A 22,864-nucleotide genomic window follows, 5' to 3' on the forward strand; every position below is an offset into this window, starting at 1 on the left:
TAAGAAAAAACTTCAAAAGACTATTTTAACAGATTAAACCCCGCTTGCATCAGTACATTTTCTTTCTCTATTTACTCTGTCTTCCTTCCTTTCATTGTGGGAAAAAACCTTTCTAAGACCAATGACCTAGATCCCTCCTCTGTCACCTGCTCAAGGGCATCACTCAACTGTCAAGGAAGAATGCCTTAAAATTCCAAAACATGAGTCTAAATACATGCAAAATTTCTTGTACAATTTTATTCTCTAAAGCCACTTTGACTGCCTTGTAAAATGATTCTCTGCAGTGAATGGACGCTTCATTTATTTAATCACTCAAACTTCATTCACATCTGCATGATTACAGAAAACATGGAGTATGTAGCTAGTAACTCATAAAAAAATTGTGTCTAAATGAATGTTTATTCAATAATTGAAAAAAATGAATTAAACTTTCTCATCTCCTTTCATCATCACTGCCCTTAGTCTTTCTTCTTCTCCATATCCCTTTAACGGTTGACTCCAACTAACGTGTTTTTGCATTCATCCACAATAGCTAGCTCAGAGTAATCTTCAATGTTCTCTTCATCTCTTATATCCAATCAGTTATACCATTCTGTTGGTACTGCCTCTAAACACTTCAAAATAGCTCATTTTATTCTCATTCTCTTCATTAGTACTGACAAGGCCCAATTTTTCAAGTATTTGATAAATAAACTTCCTGATCTCTGGTTTATCTTTTCCTGTCCTTCCCCCAGTTAGTTATACATCTAAGCATGTAATGCTTCTGCTTATAACTGAAAACACTCCTATGTTTTCTGACTTTTACACATCAGGTTCAAACCTCTGTCATGTTACTGAAGATCTTCAAAACTCTTCTAAATCTACAATTCCATTTCATTATATTTCATTATGCTCCTCCTTTCCAGACCAGTTACATATTTTGAATGACAAATATTTTCATATCTTTATTCAAGTTATACTTACAGAGTTTCCTTACTGTTTATTTCCTTATCTTTCAAAGACATTCTCATTCTTCTATATTCAGTTTAAATATTGCATCTTTTGTCACTTGTCCATAATGTCTAGGTAGAAGGAATTCCTTCTCTAGACTTCCTTAAAATTATATTTATACTTTTGGTAAAACACTTATCCTGTACTATTGCAATTAGTTAATTGTTTTTATGTCTCTTCCTGGAGTATATGTCATAGTGACTTAGAGTATGTGTTCTGGAGCCAGACTGCATAAATTCAAAATTGAATTCCAACATGCTTTAGCTGCTTGCTATTAAGAAAGTTAATTAAGTTCCTCAAGCCTCTATTTCTATATTATTATAATGGGAATATTAGAATCTAAGTGACAGAGTTTATATAAGTGAGAAAGGGAATAGTTCCTGCCATATCAGTAAACAAAATTGTCACCGTCATCAGTGATTCCAGCCCTCCAGTGTGAGCCCAAGGGGACTCAAGAAGGAGAAAAATACTCACAATCTAACAACAGTTAGGTTGCAGCCACTCCCTACAGTGAACAGTTATCTCGGGTTTCCTTGATGCTGTCTCCCAGGCTTGAAGTCCTAAAACATAACTCTCAACTTTTAGGTTGCAACTAGTACTTAAGTCAGCATAAGGATAGAATAATTCCAATAATAGTTCAACTTTGTCTCTGGCTCTTATATATGACAAAACTGCTCTTATTGGATTGTAAACTTTTGGAATGCAGTGCATTTATTTATGTTTGCACTGTCAGCGCATAACAAAGATTTAACACATAATCAGAGCTAATGAGTGTGGTTGACTTTACTTATGTTGGATCTTTATCACTGTGTGCTAGTAGTATCAAAACAAAAGATGATATAGAATTTATTTTGGTTTGGATTTAAAATGAAGAGATCAACAGAATGTGAAATATATGGTAAGGCGCTCTTAATATGATTTACTTTATTATCTGTGTGCCATTTCCAATATGTCATATACTTTGCAGTCAGGTTTAATGCTTAACTTTCAAATCGGTAGGTCACCACAGATGTCTGAGTGAAATACTGCAGGTCTCCAATGTTAAGCCATGAATATACCATTAGAGTAACTTAAAAAAGAATAACCAGAATGATTCCATTATGTTCAGAGTAGACTGTCAAGTAAGGGTTGTTTTGTCAAATGTCCGTTGCATGAAACATTAAGCATGGCTACGCTTCAGGCTTCTTAGTCACTCAGTCATGTCCGACTGTGTGACTTCATAGACTGAAGCCCACCAGGCTCCTCTGTCCATGGAATTCTCCAGGCAAGAATACTGGAGTGGGCTGCCATGCCCTTCTCCAGTTATCTTCCCGGTCCAGCGATCAAACACAAGTCTCCTGCACAGCAGGCAGATTCTTTACCTCCTCGTCAGACTCCTCCTCTTCAGAACTTTAATGTTTACTTGAGTAAGGAGTCTCTGATTAACCAGGTGTAAAATAAATGCCAAAGTCAAAGTATGGCTTGAATTTAATTACTGTTTGAAGTTAATGCTAATTTGACCGTATACTATTTCCCCCCAACTTTACTGAGATATAATTGACATTGCATAAATCAAGATGTAAGTGTTGTGTAAGTTTAAGGTATACAATGTACTGATTTGTTGTATGTAGTTATCATGAAATGATCACTCCAAAAAGCTAGTTAATACATTCATTACCTCACATAGTAAAACTCTTTTGTGTACTACTCTTAAGAGCTTGCTTAGTCCCATTCAGTCATGCCCAACTCTGTGTAACCCTACGGACTGTAGCCTCTGTCCATGAAATTCTCCAGGCAAGAATACTGGAGTGTGTTGCCATTTTCTCCTCCAGAGGATCTTCCCAACCCCGTGTGTCCTGCATTGCAGGCAGATTCTTTACCTGCAAAGTCACTGGGGAAGTCTCCCCAAAAACACTGGAGTGGGTTGCCATTCCCTTCTTCAGGGGATCTTTGCAACCCAGGGATTGAAACTGGGTCTCCTGCATTGCAGGCAGACTCTTTACAATCAAGGTTCATACGTGTTGTTACAAACATCAGCATTTCCTTCTCCTTTATGATTGAAAAATATTTCATATATGTGTATGTGCTCAGTTGCTCAGGTGTGTCCTGTTCTTGCAACCCCATGGGCTATAGCCCACTAGGCTCCTCTGTTCATGGGATTTCTGAGACAAAAATATTAAAGTGGGTAGCCATTCCCTTCTCCAGGGGATCTTCCCAACCTGGAGATTGAACCTGTGCATCCTGCATTGCAGGCATATTTTTTACCATATGAGTCACTTGGGAAGCATTCCATATATACATATCCACACACACACAAACATTTTTATCTATTTTTTAATCTATTCATCCACTGATGGATATTTAGGTTGTTTTGATGTCTTGTCTATCGTAAACAATGCTGCAATAAACAACCTACATTTTTGAAACAATCTTCAAATATATCTGTAGAATGTATTGAATATTGCCATTCTAAAACCATTACTAGAATAAAATTCCCTTTATACTAGAATTTAAAGATTGGAGAGTCAAAAAAAAAAAGAAATCAGTTTCTGCACCCCAGCCCTCATTACCTAGCCACATCAGTATGTTAGTTAGTGTTAGTCACTCAGTCGTGGCTGACTCTTTGTGACTGTAGCCCTCCAGGCTCCTCTGTCCATGGGATTTTACAGGCAATAACTGGAGTGGATTGCCATTTCCTTCTCCAAGGGATCTTCCTGACACAAGAATTGAACCCAGGTCTCCTGCATTAAGCAACCAGGGAAGCTTCAACTATTTATTAGACTATATCCAAATATTTATTAGACATCTAAACCTATGACCCCAAGGAGCCATGAAAATCAACATATGCAAATCTAACTATTTTTTTTTCTTTTTCCCTCTATTTTGAAAAATAATATGTCTCTGAGAAATTTTTAATGATTTCTTTCTTTTTTACCATTCTCCCAAATTCAGTAAGTTGACAAATCACATTTTTAAAAAAATTTTGCTTTCCATTCTTACTCTCACCACCTTAGTTTAAGATGTATCTCTCTTATTGGACTATTGCAATAATCTCATAAGTATATTTTAAACTCTAGCTTTATCCTCTTTATTCTCCAATATAATTGATGATTTTTTTTCTGTTTGTTTTTAATAATAAATAAATAAATAAATAAAATAATAATAAATAAAGCAGAGAGAGTAGAGCTGTTTTACTCCTGGAAATACACAGAACTCCAGTGGATAGACCACAGGGTGTACAACTCTGGATTCGGTGTCAAACCTCAGTTTGAGTACCATCCTGGAATATCACTAGCTCTGTGATAGTGATCAAATCATTTAACTTCTGTAAGCTTTAATCATGGCGTCTCTTTTGATCTGGTATGAGGTTTTTTTTTGCTATTTAATGTCACTCTCCCTGGGATATTTATTGGGTAAGGTAGACCCTTAGAGACCCTGAGGGCCTCTCCCCACTATTTGGTGCAAACACGGCCCAGCTGCTGCTACTGGCCACTGATTCTGTTCCTTATCAGTTACTTTACCAACATGTGCCCCCAGATCATTCCCACAACTCGCAGCAGGTAGACAACCCTCAAGGGCACTCAAGTCTCTGTGCCAGGACACATCAGGTACCCAGAGCATAAATGGACAAGAGGCTCACCCCATCAAGAAGCCAACCACTGAAAGAATAGTGCTGCCATGTAGGGGCAGGAATAACCACCTCCGTGCCTTGCCCTGAGACACAATAGCACGCTCACAGCAGACCCTGACACTATGTGACATGTAGTTGGGCTCCATTCTGGAGCTGGAGGTGTTGCTAGGCAGAGGGGATGAGGGGAGGTCAACAGAGGCCTGAGGCATCAGGAGGTGAGCAGCAAACCGACAAGAATCTGTCCAGAGAGGATAGGCTTTGGAGGTGGTTGGAGGAAGTACCTCTCTTTAGCCAAGGCTCTGAGCATTAGGGACTTATCACAGTCACTGCCCTTGTCTTACAAACACAAATTTAGGGGGTGATAGTATTAAGAATATTAAGATGGTAACTGTAGAGCCTTAAACTAGAATTGCTAGGCCCTTCTAAGAGCCTAACCTCATGTGGTCATACTGATTATACACACCAGGTTTTCGTTTCTTATTTGGTTTTAAAAAAAGAAAACACAGGCATCTTCTTTTCTTTTACTTTTTTTAAATTTTATTTTGGCTGTTCTGGGCCTTTGTTGCTGTATGGGCCATTGTCTGGTTGTAGAGAGAAGGTGTTATTGTCCAGTTTTGGTACAAGGTCTTCTTATTGGGGTGGCTTCTTTTGTTGTGGGTCCTGGGCTGTAGAGCACAAGCTCAACATTCGTGGCACACAGGGTTAGTTGCTCCATAGCAGGTAGGATCTTCCTGGACCAGGGATTGAACCCCTTTCTCCTGCATTGACAGACCAATTCTTGACCACTGAGCCATCAGGAAAGCTTCCTTTTTCGCTTTGTTTTGTTCTGTTACTGATGAATTGGAACATTATTTCAAAAACTGAGCTTTTGTAGTAGAAGACATTTGGGGGATGTCAGGAGCCTGGGTGGGGAAATCTATTTGTAGGGTTGGGATTATAGCACAAAGCGAGATCCTAGAAACTTTCTATCTGGACACGACTTTAGAGTGTTCAGGTCTTAATCCTCTGTGAATCCTAAAATTTTCCCAAGTCCTCAAAATGAAATTCAAGTAAATTCAAGGAAAATACACCTTTTAGTTGTGTGATCTTTTAAAGACAGGTCTTCTCATATGCTTAAAGTTGCCCCTAATGACTACTCCTGTAAACAAATGGTTGCCTGCCCAGGTTATCTGCACTTTGGAAGTTCTGGAGAGAAGGAAAGCAATAGAACACTGGTTACTATACTGTTTATTTGAATCTGTCTTTCCCAACATTTGTCCATTGCAAAAAACAGAAGCTGTACAGTTTGCTCATAGAACACAGAGGCAGATCCCTCAACAAAGGATCAATAAGCTTGGGGAGTAAAGTAATTCTGTACTCATTTATTTATTTTCTCCATCATTCTACCATCTGCCTGCCCATTTGCCTGCTTGTATCAATCTTTGTCTCTGTATAGACTAGTATTCTTTCAACTCTTAATGAGTTTTATGGAAGATGGAAACTGTAATAATCCTGAACAACCTCCTCTCCATTCATGTAACAATCAGAAACTATGAGTCTCTTCATTTTATTTCCCAATTCCTAAAAGACAGAAGTACCACGGCCCAGCAGGACATATTCACCTTTGGTCTAGTCATTCATAGCTAGGAGAATGGGGTGAATTAAATGAAGGGCCTATTCCTATCAGTTAAAAGCTGCTTCTCCATGAAGATGGTCATGGACTATTCAGAAATGACAAGATGTGACTGTCCTAGATATAATCAAAAGTTTCTAAATTCAAGGAGGATGACAATGAACTTTAGACTCCAGTAGTTTGATTCAGTTTTGGACTCAGATCATAGGATTAACTTTTTTCTTTTTTTTTTAAACTCCATGGAAGAAAAAAGAGGAATAAAAATGGGGCAGAATCCTACCAGGATTTTCAGTAACATTTTATAATTTACTTTTAGTTGACACTTAAAAGTATTTATTTTTCAGTGTTCATCTATTGCAAAGTTCTTGCTTTATTAACAAGTAGTAAAACATTTCTTATAGTATTATAGGTAATTTTGCAGCAGTAGGTTATTTCATCACTTATCTTTCAAAATACTAAGTTTTCCTAACCTCCAGCGCATTTTTAAAGAAAAAGGAGTTTGATACTGTATTGTCACGTTTTCAGCTCTTCTTGTATAGAAAGCTCACAGTGTCGTTTCTGAGCATGTAAGCAAAACAACAAAAGTCTGCTATTATTTTACTATTTCAACACAATGTGAAAAAAATCTAGTGATTTACCAAAAACAACCAACTAGTTAACAAAAGCTAAACTTTTTACTGGTATCAATTCAAGTTCTCAAAAATTCAAATTCTTAAAGAAAAAAAAAAAATAAAAGACTGATGATAATTCACCAAGACCAGGCTTTTGTGTCTTTCAAAATGAACTAAAGTTTGTTAGAAAATGTCAAATAAGATTGTAAATGAATGCCTCATAAAAGGTATCACAGAAATGTAATTTCTTACTTGGAATATGTAAAAGTCCTTGGAAAACTACAAATTACTCTCCAAAATACAAAATATTATTAAGTCAAGATATCCCCCTAATATAGATTATGTGAAGATTGAACAGAGCTTTTCTCTGAGTGAAGGTAAAGGAAGATAAGTTAACACTTGTTGTCTGCCTGTTTTGTGCATGGCAAAATATGTTTTGTGGGGAAAGGAGAGTGGTTGAAAAATTCTAAATTCTAAAGATCTAGAATAAAACAGAGTTTCCCTGGTAGCTCAGCTGTTAAAAGAATCTGCCTGCAATGCAGGAGACCCCGGTTTGATTCCGGGGCCTGGAAGATCCCCTGGAGAAGGGATGGGCTGCCCACTCCAGTATTCTTGGGCTTCCCTGGTGGCTCAGTTGGTAAAGAATCTGCTTACAATGTGGGAGACCTCAGTTTGATCTCTGGGTTGGGAAGATCCCATGGAGGAGGGCATGGCAGCCCACTCTAGTATTCTTGTCTGGAGAATCCCTGTGGACAGAGGAACCTGGCAGGCTACCATCCATGGGGTCGCAAAGAGTCGGACAGGACTGAGTGACTAAGCATACACAGAATAAAATAAAAAGAGTCATACTGTACCATCAAAAATCAGATTACCAATCTCAATATATTCACTTCTAGTATCCTTCTTTCATTAAAAAATTTTTTTTTCTTTAAACATAAATACATTCTTATTTTAAACATTCAAATTATAAAATATTAAGGAAAATAAAATCTTTACCCTTAAAAAAAACTTTCCCCAAAATAAAGTATGAAAATTTGTTGAAATTGCAGCTGTTTTTCTAGGCATGTAAATACAGAGAATGCAGATTACTGTGTAGAGAGAGAAATGTGCAGAAACAAAAACCATTTTTATAAAAGGGGACCATGCCATAGGCATTACTTTTGACATAAGGATAGTGGGCTTCCCTTGTGACTCAGATGGTAAGAATATACCCTGAGCAGGAAATGGCTGCCCACTCCAGTATTCTTTCCTGGAAAATTCCATGGACAGAGGAGCCTGGTAGGCTACAGTCCATGGGGTCACAAAGAATGAGACAGAACTGAGCACACAAGTACCCTACCCAATTTTTGTTTAGTTCAATAAAGGTAAAAATAAAACAAAGAAAAAAATGAGAATTCTGAAAATCCAATAAATGGTTTGAAACAACAAAGATACACTTTTTTCCCCTAAAACTTTCCTGCAAAGATAAAAGGCACACTGAATAATACTGAGATCAAAACACTTATTTATTTAAAAATTGTGAATATATATATATATATATATACACATACACACATATGTTCTCTAATTTTGAAATTATGAAAGAAGATAATATCACTCACACACTTCAGACCATGTTCCTTTACCCATTCCTCTTTTTCTATTTATACTGTTATTTTTATATTATCCAAGTTTATGGCATTCATATTCTGTTCTATAACTAAAACCAACATGTTTCTTAAGTAGTTTTATATTTGAATGTACTCAATGTGCCTACTATTCTGCCTTTATTCTTGATATCTGTATATTGGTTTATTTTTAGTTGGATGCAATTCATTATTAAGTAATTTCTTTAAAAATAGTCATTTATGTTATATTCCCTGGGTGTTAGTTTATTTGTTTCTTTTTTGATGGTAAAGTGTGTTGAATGTCATTAGATTTGAAAGATATGTCAGTGGATGATAATAGTCATGTCACTCTTTTATTCAGAATACTGTAGCTTTTCCTTACTGTTTTCTGGCATAGAATGCTAATGCTACTATTATAAAATCTGAGATTAATATGATTTTCTCTTTCACTCTTTTAAGTAATTTTCTTTTTCAAAATGGTGTTCTTGAAAATTTGAAGATAAGTCACTTAACTAACACAGGCAACTAACACATGCTTTGGTGTAAAGTGTTTTCTCCAAAATGTCTCTGGAATGTGGTGTATTTTTTCGATTTGACATTTTCTTGATATCTTTCAAAAGATTTGCTTGATTGTCTCTCTCAGTGACATCAAAATTCTTTATGTTAGATCATCTTTTATCTTTTTTTATACATTACCTTCTCTTCAATTGTTTTATCTGTGTTTTTCATTACAGTTATCTCTAATCTTCTCTTTGTCAGTAATTTGACTTTTAGGAGGTATCTGTTTTGTTTTGTTTTTTTCCTGGCCCATTTAGTTGGTTTATTAGTTCTTTAATAATGCTGTTTGGGTTGGAATTCTTATGTATAAGTTACATTCTGATTTACTTGATTCTATAGTTTCTTTTTTTCATCTTGACATTGAGTTATGTTTTTTTGAATTCATGTTCTTACTCTACAGCATGAAACAATTTTGAGAAATTTCCTAAGGTTACTTTAGTTGTATTTTCTGCTACATTGGATATATTGTCTATCTTTGGCATGTTGTATTTTTGACTTTTATTGTTGCAATGTATTTTCCTACTTACTATTCCATTTATTTTCATATGCCCATACTTGAGGAACTATGTACTGACAATTCATTTATTCCTTACAGAGAGGGATTTTTTAAACCTTTCTTCTCAAAATATTAGGGACCTGTTTGTTTTCTTTCTCTTAGTTCCATTTTGGAGGCCAGATACTCACATATCATGAGTACTCACACTTTGTACCCTGAGGGAATACTGGGGTTGTGGGAAGTTCAGCCTTTATTAAACCGTGTGGGTGCTTCTCTCTATTTTACGATTATCTTTAATGGTTTCTAGCAAGATTATTGGTGGAAGAGTCATAGGTGCACTTTATTGGAGAAATGCATCATTTTTCAGTTGGGCTTCAGAGATTTTACAAAGTGAGTATATAGGCGTGAAGCTATTGGCTTGTGAGATAGAGTCAGCTTTACTATACATGCTTCTCTGCTTCACTTTTTGTCTCTAGGATCCTGGAGTAAAGGGCTGGAGAAAGGAGCCCTTCAAACATAAGAGAAAAAAATTAAATTACCCTATGCATGTACATGGGTTTCCCTGGTAGCTCAGTGGTAAAAAAAAAAAAAATCTACCTCCCAATGCAGTAGATATGAATTCAATCTCAGGATGAAAAAGATCCCTTGGAGAAGGAAATGGCAACCCACTCCAGTATTCTTGCCTGGGAAATCCCATGGACAGAGGAGCCTGGCAGGCTACAGTACATGGGGTCCTACAGAGTCAGACATGACCTAGCGACTAAATAATAACAATGCATGTATGTACAAATCTACTTATCTCCAGAATTTGAGGTTGTCAAGAGAATTTTCAGAATTTTGTTGCTTCACCAGTAAATCTCACAACAGGTGGGGAAAAGATTAAGGAGTCGAAAATCCTTTTGCCTCTCTGAGCCTGGACAAGCCCTTCTTATTCCACAAATGTTTTTTTCTATCATTTCTTTATTTTGATTATTTGTAAGTCAATGGCATTGGGATTTGTCCCTTTTCTTGTTCATACTTTAAACAAAACCAAAAAAAAGAAAATTTTATTTGAGTCTAATTTGAGGATTATAACCTGGGAAGACCATCTCAGAAAGCTGTGAGAACTGTTCTGCCCCTAGAAGTCAAGGTAGAGTTGTACAAGCTTTTTGAGACTGAAAGCTGCTCATCAAATGCTGCATTATTGACAGCTTACATAATCCACATCTAAACATCATTTTGGTGGGTCATGTGGCCCCTTACAAGATCAAGAACGAATGCTACCTTTTAAGCAGTTGTCTTGTTGGTGCTGGGAGAACATTGCTCTTTACAGTTGAGCAGGTATTTCTGCTGATGGAGTAAGTTTGCTCGATGCTAATGCAGATACACGGTGCACAAGCAGAAAAGAGAGGAGGCCAAAGGGGAGAGAGAGAAAAATCATTCTTAATTTGCTTTGTCTTGCCATGAAATGTGAATTTTATTTCACAGTTTCTCCTGTTGATCATCAATCTTTCGATAGAAAGCATTATGTGATCAAATATTTGGCCCATTGACGCTAGGGTGGCTGCTTGCCTTTCCCAGTGTGCATCATATCCCTCAATGCTGGGTGCCAATAGCCTGGTTCTCTCTGGTGGCTTAAACTAGCAGAATATTAAGCAAGGGTTTATGGCCAATTCTAGGTAATCCAATAAGGGACTTAAGTCAGTTTCCTTGTATGTGCATTGTGCATTGCCCATTATTTTATAGGCCACATTAGAGGTGATCTACAGCTTCAAGTTGTTTAGACATCATTATCCTAGTACAAGCAGATGACACCCAGTGTGAAAGGCAAGAAACTACCACCTTATAATTCCACAAACTTTAACTTAAATTGGTAGTAGGAACAACAATATCATTAGTAAAGATCTAATCCCCAAATCCTCCTGAATCAAACTGTTTTCCTAGTATTTCCCCTACTGAGGAAAGAGGATGGTTCAGAGCAGAAATCTCACTTTAAGGGTCATAAGATGAGTTAACAAGTATTGTGGCCCAAACCTTGCTAATTTCTGTTTGTTATTTACTCGTTTTTATAATTCCTTGCTCATTTCATTAAGCACTGGAATAAGAAAAGTCTGTTTTAACTCACTCTTTCCCAATCAACTTTTATAGCAACAGAACAACGTAAAACTTAGTATTGCTACTTTATAGTTCAGAGTTAAGTAACTTATCCAGTATTATATAGCTTGTAACTAACTAGCATTTCCCTGGTGGCTCAGACAGTAAAGAATTCACCTGCAATGTGGGAGACCTGGGTTCAGTCCCTGGGTTGGGAAGATTCCCTGGAGAAGGGAATGGCTACACACTCCAGTATTCTGGCCTGGAGAATTCCATAAACAGAGGAGCCTGGAAGGCTACAATCCATGGGATTGCAAAGAGTCAGGCACAACTGAGTGACTTTCACAGGACAGGAACTAACTAGACTGGAATTAAAAACCCCATCTGTCTGCTCTTTTAAGGAAATAATGGAATATAATAAAACTACAAATTTAAGATAAAGTTACAGATTTAATTTATTATACCTGGGTGCAAATATTTTGGAAAAAAGATATGGATCTAAGTGGATGGTGAAAAAAGTGAGGAGAAAATCAAGATGCCTAAGTTTGATTTCTTTCTATCTCTCAAAGCTGATGATGAATTTAGAAAAGATGATTCAACTTCCTGGGCTTTAGTTTTCTTGTGTGCAATAATAATATGGATGATGATGACAATAATGATGGTAATTTTCTTAGTCTGATGACTATTATTCACTTGTACCAGGCACAATGTGATAAGCTTTATAAGTAGCATGTCATCACATCTCAAAATAACTATCTGATATACATATTCTATTTTATCAATGAAGATACTGCAAATTTCGCAAATCCACTAAAGCCCATTTGATTTAAGGGCACATGATATAAACCATTAGTTCTATTATCTTTCCAAACCAAGAAGTCTGACCTGAATGGTCTTTAAAATATCTACCAAATTTGAGATTATCGTGAGCTGCAGTAGGTATCAGAGGAAATGAGCATGCTCCTACATGACTCTCAAGTACAACTAGTAGAGTTCTGGACTGGATGGCCTTAAAGTAAATCTTAATATGATGATATTTTTGCTTTATGTGTTCATTTGCACATTTAAAAAAACACAGAATTTCTCTTAACCCATGAGTACTGAACTCTTCCTCTCCCTTTCCCACATACTTTTCTTTCTTAACAATTCAGTGCAAATGTCCTGAAGTGGAGACAGGTAATGTGAGCATCCACATGAATGTGGAAGATGAGCACCGTAACAGCCCATATGTTAGATACTGAGAGGAGTGAGATAGGCAGGCATGCAGGGCAAAGGGGTAGTGTGGGAGTGGCCCTGTGGAGTGGCAGAGCCCAAGTAAGGTGACAAGGGCACACCCTTAGTGGGCTGGTCTAACAATAAATATCAGAGTCTGAGAAGCCTGAAGAGGGTCCCATTGCCAAGACGGGGTGGTAAAAGTAGAAACCTGCGATCTGGTACTGGAGTCAAGCAAAGGACAGACTGAATCCCCACAACGAAAGGACAGTCCAGTGCGAGGTGTTAGATCCTACACAAGGATGTGAAAGTTATCCACTTTGGAATATGACCACGCGCACAGTATCAGAGGTCAAGTGTAATGAAAGAGAGCATCCACACAGGAAAGAGACCCTGCACAGGGTCAGAACCTGAGTGAGGTAAGGAGGCAAGAGACAGCTCAACAAGGGGTGTCAGAGCAGGGATGGGAGTAAAACTTGCAGCAGGTATCACAATCTGTACAGAGTGAGGAGGAGCTCCATAAAGGGGAGAAGCTGGTGACAGTAATGGGCGGTTGTTACATATAGAGAGAGTGAACAAATGCATAAATACATTGAGAATAGTGAAAACTAGGGTTCTCACGGCTGGAATAGGAAGTTAAAAATATAGACAAGAAAAAAACAAACAAACAAACCTAGAGCAAACCCACTATGAATCACCACAGACTCTCAATACATACACAGGCGCATCTATCTATCTATCCATCTATATGTATATATGTGCATGTGTATGGGCTTCCCTGGTGGCTCAGTGGTAAAGCATCTACCTGTCAATGCAAGAAACATAGAGTTGATCCCTGGGTCGGGAAGATCCCCTGGTGAAGGACATGGCAACCCAAACCCACACCATTACTCTTGCCTGGGAAATCCCATGGACAGAGGAGCCTGGCAGGCTATAGTCCATGACGCTGCAAAAGAGTCTGACATGACTTAGCAACTAAACAACAATTCATGTATGTAAAAGTACACATATACATACTTACATGCATTCATATACATATAATATATAAAACCTACACACACACACATACACACACCCACACATGCACATATTGAAAGGTCCTTAGAGCAAAAACACCTCAATGAGTACACTTAGTATCCAGATTATGGTTTCCATATACCATTCTCTAATAAAAAGAATGACATTTTCTTAGGAAAAAAAGGCAACTTTGATGACTGGAACAGGAAAATTATAAGATGATTCTGAAACACTTTCTTGTACCAGAAAGTAAGGAAGAGAACAAAGAATGACAGGCACATGTCAAAGAGATGAAGAAACCAGTTTGAATAGGCTCCTGCTGGCCAAATCAGTGAAACTTTGGGTATGAAAATAGTCATGAATTATAAGTTCCTTTATGCAATTATAAATAACTTACTTTATTTAATACAAAAATTCCTTATTTAATAAAATAAGAACCTATGGATTCACAGTGAAAGAGTAGATCATACTGATAGAAATATATAAATAAAAATTAAATTCTCAATAAGGAACAGTACATTTACATTGTCTCAAAGTCCGTAACCACAAAATGCTTACTAATTATAAGGGGAGGGGGAGGTAATTTCATAGTGGGGAGGTCTCACAGGCAGTACCTTAACCAGTGATCAAAGTTAACTTCAGCAGAAATGAGACAAACAGAAGTCCTGCACCATCTGATAGGATTCGATCTGAAGCACATAACATTCCTGAATCTAATTACAATTAAACAGCAGACACAGTGGAACACTCTTTGCGGGAGGGGAATGGAGGGACAGGAAGACAAGACAATGTGATCGGTATACTCTGGATGGTGGGGAGTGTTTTCTTTTCATGGTGATAATTTTTAAAAATAAGAGCCAGTTTTTACACTGCTTTAATTATCTTTAAGCAAACAAAAAAATCTTTATAGACCCTTTTTATTACCCATATTTTCAGCATACAGCTTCTATGAGGACCCCTATCCTGTTGTCCCTTAGACAAGCCTAAATTGAGTGAAGCCTAACCAAATCAGTGCCTTGTAATTTTAGAAATTACCAGGTGAGGAAAATCAAGTGAAAACAGAAGGTGTTCAATTAATACCTTCAAGGAGACTAAAAAGAGAAAACAATAAATGAAATCTATGATTCTCTGCTGGATCTTTTTGCTATAAAGAATTTTATCAAGAAAAACAGAGAAAGGGGACTGATAGTTAGATAGTAGCATTGAAACAATTTCAATTCCATGATTTTGATCATTTTATTGTGTCCTTTATAAAAAATAGAAACTAATTCATTTAGGATAATGTGGCATGTTTGCAAAGCTACTCTTAAATGGTATAGGAAGAAAATTCTTTAAACCATTCTTGAAACTTTCCACATGTTTGAGATTGTTTCAAGATGAAATATTTTTAAAATTATCTATTTACTTGATGTCTAATACTGTTTGCATTCAAAACAAGGTCAAGCATTTTCCACGTGGTGTAATTTTTCTTTTCTTTTTCCAGGTGATGTTGGCTTGAGCCCTCCCATTTTTACCCAGGAACCAGAAGATGCTATTTTTCCTTTGGATTTGTCAAAATCAGAAATAATTCTGAATTGTGCTGCTAATGGTTACCCATCACCCCATTATAGGTAAATTTCTACTTCTGAGCACCATGCTACTTTTTGTTTTTTTCTTTGTCTTCGGGGTAAAGTATACACATAATTTATTGTTGTTATTGCTTAGTGGCTAAGTTGTGTCCAACTCTTGCGAATCCATGGACTCCTCTATAGTAGTCCACCAGGCTCCCCTGTCCATAGGATTTACCAGGCAAGGATACTGGAGTGGGTTGCCATTTCCTAATCCAGGGGATCTTCCCGACCCAGGGGTTAAACCCATGTCTCTTGCATTGGTAGGTGGATTATTTACCACTGAGCTGCCAGGGAAGCCCATACACACCATGCTGCTGCCAAGTCACTTTAGTCGTGTCCGACTCTGTGCGACCTCATAGATGGCAGCCCACCGGGCTCCCCCGTCCCTGGGATTCTCCAGGCAAGAACACTGGAATGGGTTGCCATTTCCTTCTCCAATGCGTGAGAGTGAAAAGTGAAAGTGAAGTCGCTCAGTCGTGTCTGACTCTTAGCGACCCCATGGACTGCAGTCTACCAGGCTCCTCCATCCATGGGATTTTCCAGGCAAGAGTACTGGAGTGGGGTGCCGTTGCCTTCTCCATAAACTGACCTAATTTGAAGTGTACAGCTCAATGAATTTTTACATAGGTATACAGCTGTGTTGGAGAAGGGCATGGCAACCCACTCCAGTATTCTTGCCTAGAGAATGTCCATGGACAGAGGAGCCTAGCGGGCTGCAGTCCATGAGGTCACAAAGAGTCGGACACGACTGAGCGACTCAGCACAGCACATACAGCTGTGTGCCCGCCACTCAAATGAAGACAGACATTTTTGGTACCCTAAAGTATCACCTCATGCCACCTGCCAAGTGATAATCATCCCATCCTCATCCTCCAGCAACCGCTTTTATAACTTACTGGTTAGATTTGCTTAGAGCAGTCATTCTTGAGATTGGGTCTATGCAGTGCCATGTGACACTGAGAATTGAAAAGGAATGAAAGATAAAGGAAAGAAGGGAAGGGAGGAAAAAAGAATGAAGGAAGGAGGGAGGGAAGGAAGGAATACAGGAAGAGAAAAAAAAATAAGAGAAAGGACAGGAAAAGATTTGTTTCCCCAATTTGAAAGAGGTTGTAAAGCACAAGTTCATTTTGTACTCCCTTCCCCACAATATGCGGCTACTGCCTCAGTTGCCCCATATACCACAACTATGAACATGTTTCTCTAAAATGAATTAATCCAGATTGAAACTTTTTTTATCAGACCAATTTCTGTGACTCCACTGACACATCCCATCACCCAAAAAGAATTGGTTTTAGAAAAATATGTTGAAGACAGCTATGGACCATCTAAGGCAGAAAAGCAATTTTTCTTCTGGGCAACTAGAAAAATATATATTGTTCCTCACATATTACCTCTGAAATAATAAGGAAGAAAGGTCTGCAGTGTTTCTGTTCTTAGAATATTACAGTACAGGCAGAATCTGATTCACATTGTGGGTGGATTTCACAAATACAAAAATATATGCATATATGCATTATACTTGTGTTAATCTTAAAGATATTGTGTTGGTAAGAATTGCATATGCAGTGTGAATATAGAAAAAGTAGAATAATATTAAAATGACTATTGTGGCTTTGGGATTTAAAAGCATTTTTTTTTAAGTCTTAATTTTTAGTGCGTGCATGCGTGCTAAGTCATTTCAATTGTGTCCAGCTCTTTGTGACCCCATGGACTGTGTAGCCCACCAGGTTCCTCTGTCCATGGGATTCTCCAGGCAAGAATACAGGAGTGGATTGCCATGTCCTCCTCCAGGGGATCTTCCCGATCCAGGGATTGAACCTACAACTCTTACGTCTCCTGTATTGCAAATCATCACACACAAAAAACAACAAATTCAGTCCATTTTGGTAAAAAACAAACAAACAAACAAAAAAAAAACACTGGCTTTTTCCTGAATTTATATGTTCCATTAAAAAATAATTTTAGTACATATTAGTTTGATCTTGCAATTATCTAGATTAACTAGCTAAATGACTTAAATATAACAAGGTTAAAAATCACTTTTATCTGTGTCTCTTATTCTGTCAAAAAACTCAGCATTTATTTTTACAACAGAAGAACTGAAAACTATGTCCTATTATTTAGGTTTTATTAAGGCTTTTCTATCTTTAGAACACCTCAACCAATGAAGTCCATCTGGCAGATGAAGATTACTTAGTTTATAAATTGGTCCATCTAGTTCATGGTTGTTGGTTTGTTTTCCTTAAGTAAAAAGCTGTGTTCTTTACCTTAAAACTTGGTTAAATATACAAAAATGTGACTAACATATTCTTGGGATCACCTAATACTTCAAGTTGCAACTTTATTTTTGAGAACTAACTTGATTGCTGCTAAAGATTAATAGAGGTTATTAGATAAGGGGAAAAACATGTAAGTCCCTATACAATAAGAAACTGTTGTTAATAAGACAGATCGTCGATTAGCCATGTACTTATACAAAAATTTCTATTGACTTATAACACATGGAAAGATATAATACAGTGGGTCTCACAACAATTTGCTAATATTACCTGTGAAGACCTATACTGAATGAAGAGATTGCAAATTCCAATGTTGTGAAATGGCTTCTGTTGTAACACTTATAAATAAGGAGGCTAAAGACAGGCAATTAACTTTTTATTTCCATTCCCCTTAACCAGGTTTAGCTTATTTCTCCTATCATGGTATAAAATACTCAAGATGCTTTTAAAAGACAATGAGGAAAGAAAAAAAGTTTTTAATGCTTAAATGTCAGACTGAGTCCCAGTTTTCTTGACAATAAAGCAAAGGGCAGAGGTATTTCAGACAATGCACATTAGCAACAAAATGTGAATTTTAGTTTTAATATGGCCCTTTCGAACTTAAAATTTATTTTAAAAAAATCCTCATGACTGTATTCATTTTAGATTGTGTGTCTGAGTGTGTGTGTGTGTGTGTGTGTGTGTGTGTGTGAAATAGATGGACACTCTATGACTCAGAGTTTAACATTGATGTTACTTTGGGTATAGTGTGAAGCCATACTAAAAACCCCTTGGCTTAGAACCAAGAGTTATCATTTCTAGTCACAGCTCTATCTTTACATATATAACCCTGGAATAATCATGTCTTTCTCCTATCGTTGTATCCTTCATCCACAAAGTGAGGATGTGGTTGATTTTAAGGCGTTTTTTATTCCTTTTAGTAAATTCCCTTTAGAAAATGAAGTCTCATAAGAGAAAATAAGCAATATTGAAAGCAGAACTTTGGAAACAGTTTAAAAGTAACTTGTCTAAAGTCACTTTCAGTTGGAGTCAATACACTGATGGACAGAATATCAGTGAAGACAAGATAAAGATGTTAGGCAAAGTTTTCCAGTGGAAGAGACCACTTTCTATTCTTTCAAAGACTAGGAAACACATGAAAATTAACGTCTAACCATGCAGCTTTGTTAAAGGAAGGAAAATGGGTTACCCAAAAATAGTACTTGGGTAGGATTGCTTATACTTAATAAGTTAAGGATATAGTGATGAGCTTAGTTCCAGAGCTCAGAATATATATTTTATTTGGGGAAATGAAGCAACACACACATAAATTATTTTTACATAGGATACACTCTGTCAGAAAAAGTTCTTTGAATGTTATAGAGAATTTCCACCACGTGTCCTCTGAATCTGGTCACTGGAGAAGCTTCCTTTCTGTGATTTAATCTACTCCAGTCACAAAGACATTCTTAAGTTTGGAGAAGCTCTAGGCCTGTGCGTAAAAATCACAAAGAGTGTTACTCTGCCCTACTATTCTTTTTATTCATTTCCTCCCTTGATCTACTAACAACTTCCTGTGACAAAGCAGGATATTTTTATTGTGCAAACGTTATAATTGATGGATATGACTTTTGGAGAAATGACCTGGCTAAGCATACACAACAAAGGAATATCAAATCTAGGTCTAGGACTCTTTCTATGAGGTCAATGGAACTAAATTTAGTGCACATTACAATCACCCAGAGAGATGTTAAAAGTTTCGATTTTGGACTTCTTTATAAGTCTAGGAATGGGTCCAGAAACAGCACTCCATGCAGCTCTAAAGCAAGCCTCAGTTTTGAAAAAACACTCTCTCACACACACATACATTATCATGGACTAGCAAACAACTGTAGCCCCAGCCATTATATTCTTGACACAGGGCTTAACTATTTAATAGTAAAGGATGTTCCCCAGAAAAAAGGTCAAGATTTTAGTTCAAATCCATTATGTTTCATGGAATTAATATGGTATTAAGGCAGATGCTTAAAATAATCTTCTATAGCATATTTCCTAGTTTGCATCGTGAGATAATTCTCCTGGGCATGGAATTCTATCAGTAACACTTGTATGACAATCACCTGAATTCATTAATACTATTTCTCAATTTATTTGAACATATTAATTAGAACAAAGCCCACACCATGAGTTGAACCCCTGATCTATATGCACAGTTTAATAATCATTGTACCATAGTGATTAGAATGATTATGGGGAGAGTGTGAAAAATTCATTTGCTGCAGCTAAGCCAACAACTTTGAATTTGTGTTGAAAAACAATTACTGAGCTTAATTAGGAGCATGTAATGATGACAGCAGTTATTTTAGTGATTGATTTCAAAATTAAAGAGAGCTGGCAAACTAAGTGTGGTATATCCTTTGCATTGAAAAAGCAAGGGAACACAAAGGTTCAAAGACCATGCCCTGTAAACAAATTATGAAAGACAGTATTATAGCACTGGCAAGGAGAATATTCTAGGCTTCAGATAGGCCTAAAAAAATAATAGTTTTCTCCATTTTCTTCTTCTAATATTGAGAACTAGAAACCGAATAAATTTCTCAAGGAAAAAAAATTGGCAGATAGTTCAGGCAAATGAAATGTACTGTTTTTGACTGTTGTCTTTCAGCTTCCTTTTATTAAAAAGAAGTTGAGGGGCACAAGAATTGGCTAAGTAATTTAAAAGTGACAAGAGTTGGTTCAAGTCCTCTGGATGATTTGATATCCATCATTTCTCATCTTTAACAGGGTGGAAATTTCTCTTCTACTGTTGTAGATATTTGCCAGACTTTTTCTATGGGATGTTTCAGAATTCTAAAAAAGTCAATGACATTTCGAATAATTCTATAAAATGTCATTCCTTTCTTACAATTAGCTACCCTCACAAAACTATTTTTAATATGACCTTAGCATGAAGGGAAGAATCTGCAGAGCTCGCATAAACCCTAAAAAAACAATATTTACAAACTGTCTTTATTTCACAGGAAGAGGCCATTCACTCGTTTTTCTGACTGATTATCTTAACTCAATATTTTAAAATATATCTCTTTTCTTAAATGGTTTATATTACTACTCAAAGCTAGTGCCCTAAAAATGTATATGTTTGAATATGTAATATTCTTATTTCAAAATGTCTATTTTGTTGGAAGTAATGGGTTGCAAGCTGGGGAAAGTGGGTCCATTAAAGATAACAAATGGGCATTCATTCATCTTAAAATGATAAAACGTAATTTCTAAATCATCTAATACTTCTTTGAAAATAAATATAACTGTTAGGATTTTCTGATACTTAATTAATGTTCTAAAAGGTTGTTGACTACTAGGTAAGCCGAGCAATTTTTTACAGCCTAAAATGAAAACTTCTCAATCTGCATTTGTTTTGTTAAAGTATAATTTTAGTTTGGCATTTCTAAGTACTGTTGAAATATTTTCAGCATGATTAATTTTCCAAGTAAGAAACTATCAGAGACAATCATGTTCTAAAGTAGGTTATTTTTGTTTTGTTATCAACCTCAAATTGGCATTGTAAAATCTTTGCTGGCTTTATTTGTGCCATTCTAATATATTCTTCTTGGACTTCATGTCTAAATCATTTTTGACATTCAATTTTGCAGTATCAGTTGTGGGTGTTCAGGTATGGTATATATTATTTCAAAAGTTGTTAAAGGAATAGGATGGCCAGGGTTATTGACTGAATGTCTACTTTTTATTTCTTATGTCAAGAGTTCTGTTGCCTTCTTGTACAGGTTTTGGTGAAAGTTTGTAATTTGTCAAGAGTATTAGTTCTTTCAAATAATCTAGTTATTGATATTATGGAGCTCACGAAGACAATTATCTTCAGTGAAACTGGTAGGATGTGTCCACATGTAACCATGTTTTGTTTTATTTTAACAGTCTCAGAAATTGCAAATGTATGTTGTTTAAACCAATAGTGGTCAACTCTGCTTACTGGAGGCATAATTTGATTTTTTTTTTTCCTTTGAAGGTGGAAGCAAAATGGCGCAGATATTGATTTTACCATGAGCTATCACTACAGGTTGGATGGAGGCAGTTTGGCAATCAGCAGCCCTCGCACAGATCAAGATATTGGCACGTACCAGTGCCTGGCCACCAATTCTCTGGGAACAATTCTGAGTCAGAAGGCAAAGCTCCAATTTGCATGTAAGTTTGTGGGAAAAATCTATAATCTTTGTGTTTCTGAAAATATATTCTTATTTTAACCATGGTAGAAAAAAGCCAACTTTGCCAATCACATGCTCTTTGAGAGCCAATATGAATTTATGGAGGTAAAAAGTTTTAACAGTGTGCATTTTGTGAATTCAGACTCCTGGGAATAGTTGAATGTTTCAAAAAAAAAAAGCAGGAAATATCAGTATTATTGTAGTTTGTGAATTATATTTAGAAACGTCTCTGAAAGTTCTAGATATACATATTCAGATAAAGATTTATATCTGATAAATCTTTATATCATATAAAGATTCAGATATATATATATAATCTTTTCCTTCTTCTTTTGCATTGGGCATTAATGTGAAGGGCACAAGAATAAAAGCAAGCAAAGATGTTTTTTGGGGGGAGGCAAGCATTCCCCCAGGAAAAGTGATCATGCATCTACAGTTTGATGCAGGTGGAAATAAAGTGGTTGCCAAAGGCAGACTTTATATTAACTGTAACAATGTCCAACTGCGTCACATAAATGTCATCCAAATAATTACCTTGGTGACATTTGGGGACATTAGCAGATGAACAATAGACATACTGCTCCTTATAGTGTTTCCAGGGACTGAAATGTTTCATATTGGATCCAGGGAAAGCCTTGTTTGAAAGTAATTACATTTGTTGATGTGGATGAAGCAGAAGCCTTACATCTTTCCCTTTATACCCCCTCTGCCATGCGACTCCCACTCACGCCCTCCTCAGAGGACGTACCAGGGGCCAAAGAGTGAGAAGCTATTCTTTGGGACCCTGATGAATAGGTCTATGCTTCTGCTATTTTGAAAAAGTAACTATTTTGAAATTTACAGAATAAAATATACATCCAAAGCCCACCTTGTAGAGCTGTTCTATGAAGGAGGACCCCTTCTAGGGCCCGAAACTGGGCTCTTGTCTAACACTCGGAAATGAATTGTCCGAGGAGACACATGTGCTGACAAAGCAAGAGGTTTTACTGGGAA

At 36.7% G+C, this 22,864-nt stretch overlaps 1 protein-coding gene across 1 annotated transcript in view; it reads left to right on the forward strand.

The window, feature by feature from the left end:
- The window catches only part of LOC122424623 (contactin-6-like), a 314,935-nt gene that overhangs the window by 121,708 nt on the left and 170,363 nt on the right, over positions 1-22,864 (forward strand). Inside the window, 2 exon segments of the mRNA XM_043442644.1 lie at positions 15,270-15,396; positions 21,676-21,851. Of these exon segments, the coding sequence (XP_043298579.1) occupies positions 15,270-15,396; positions 21,676-21,851 (303 nt within the window).

This window comes from Cervus canadensis, chromosome 22 (genome assembly GCF_019320065.1).
Source record: "Cervus canadensis isolate Bull #8, Minnesota chromosome 22, ASM1932006v1, whole genome shotgun sequence".
In the NCBI taxonomy this organism is placed as follows: Eukaryota; Metazoa; Chordata; class Mammalia; order Artiodactyla; family Cervidae; genus Cervus; species Cervus canadensis.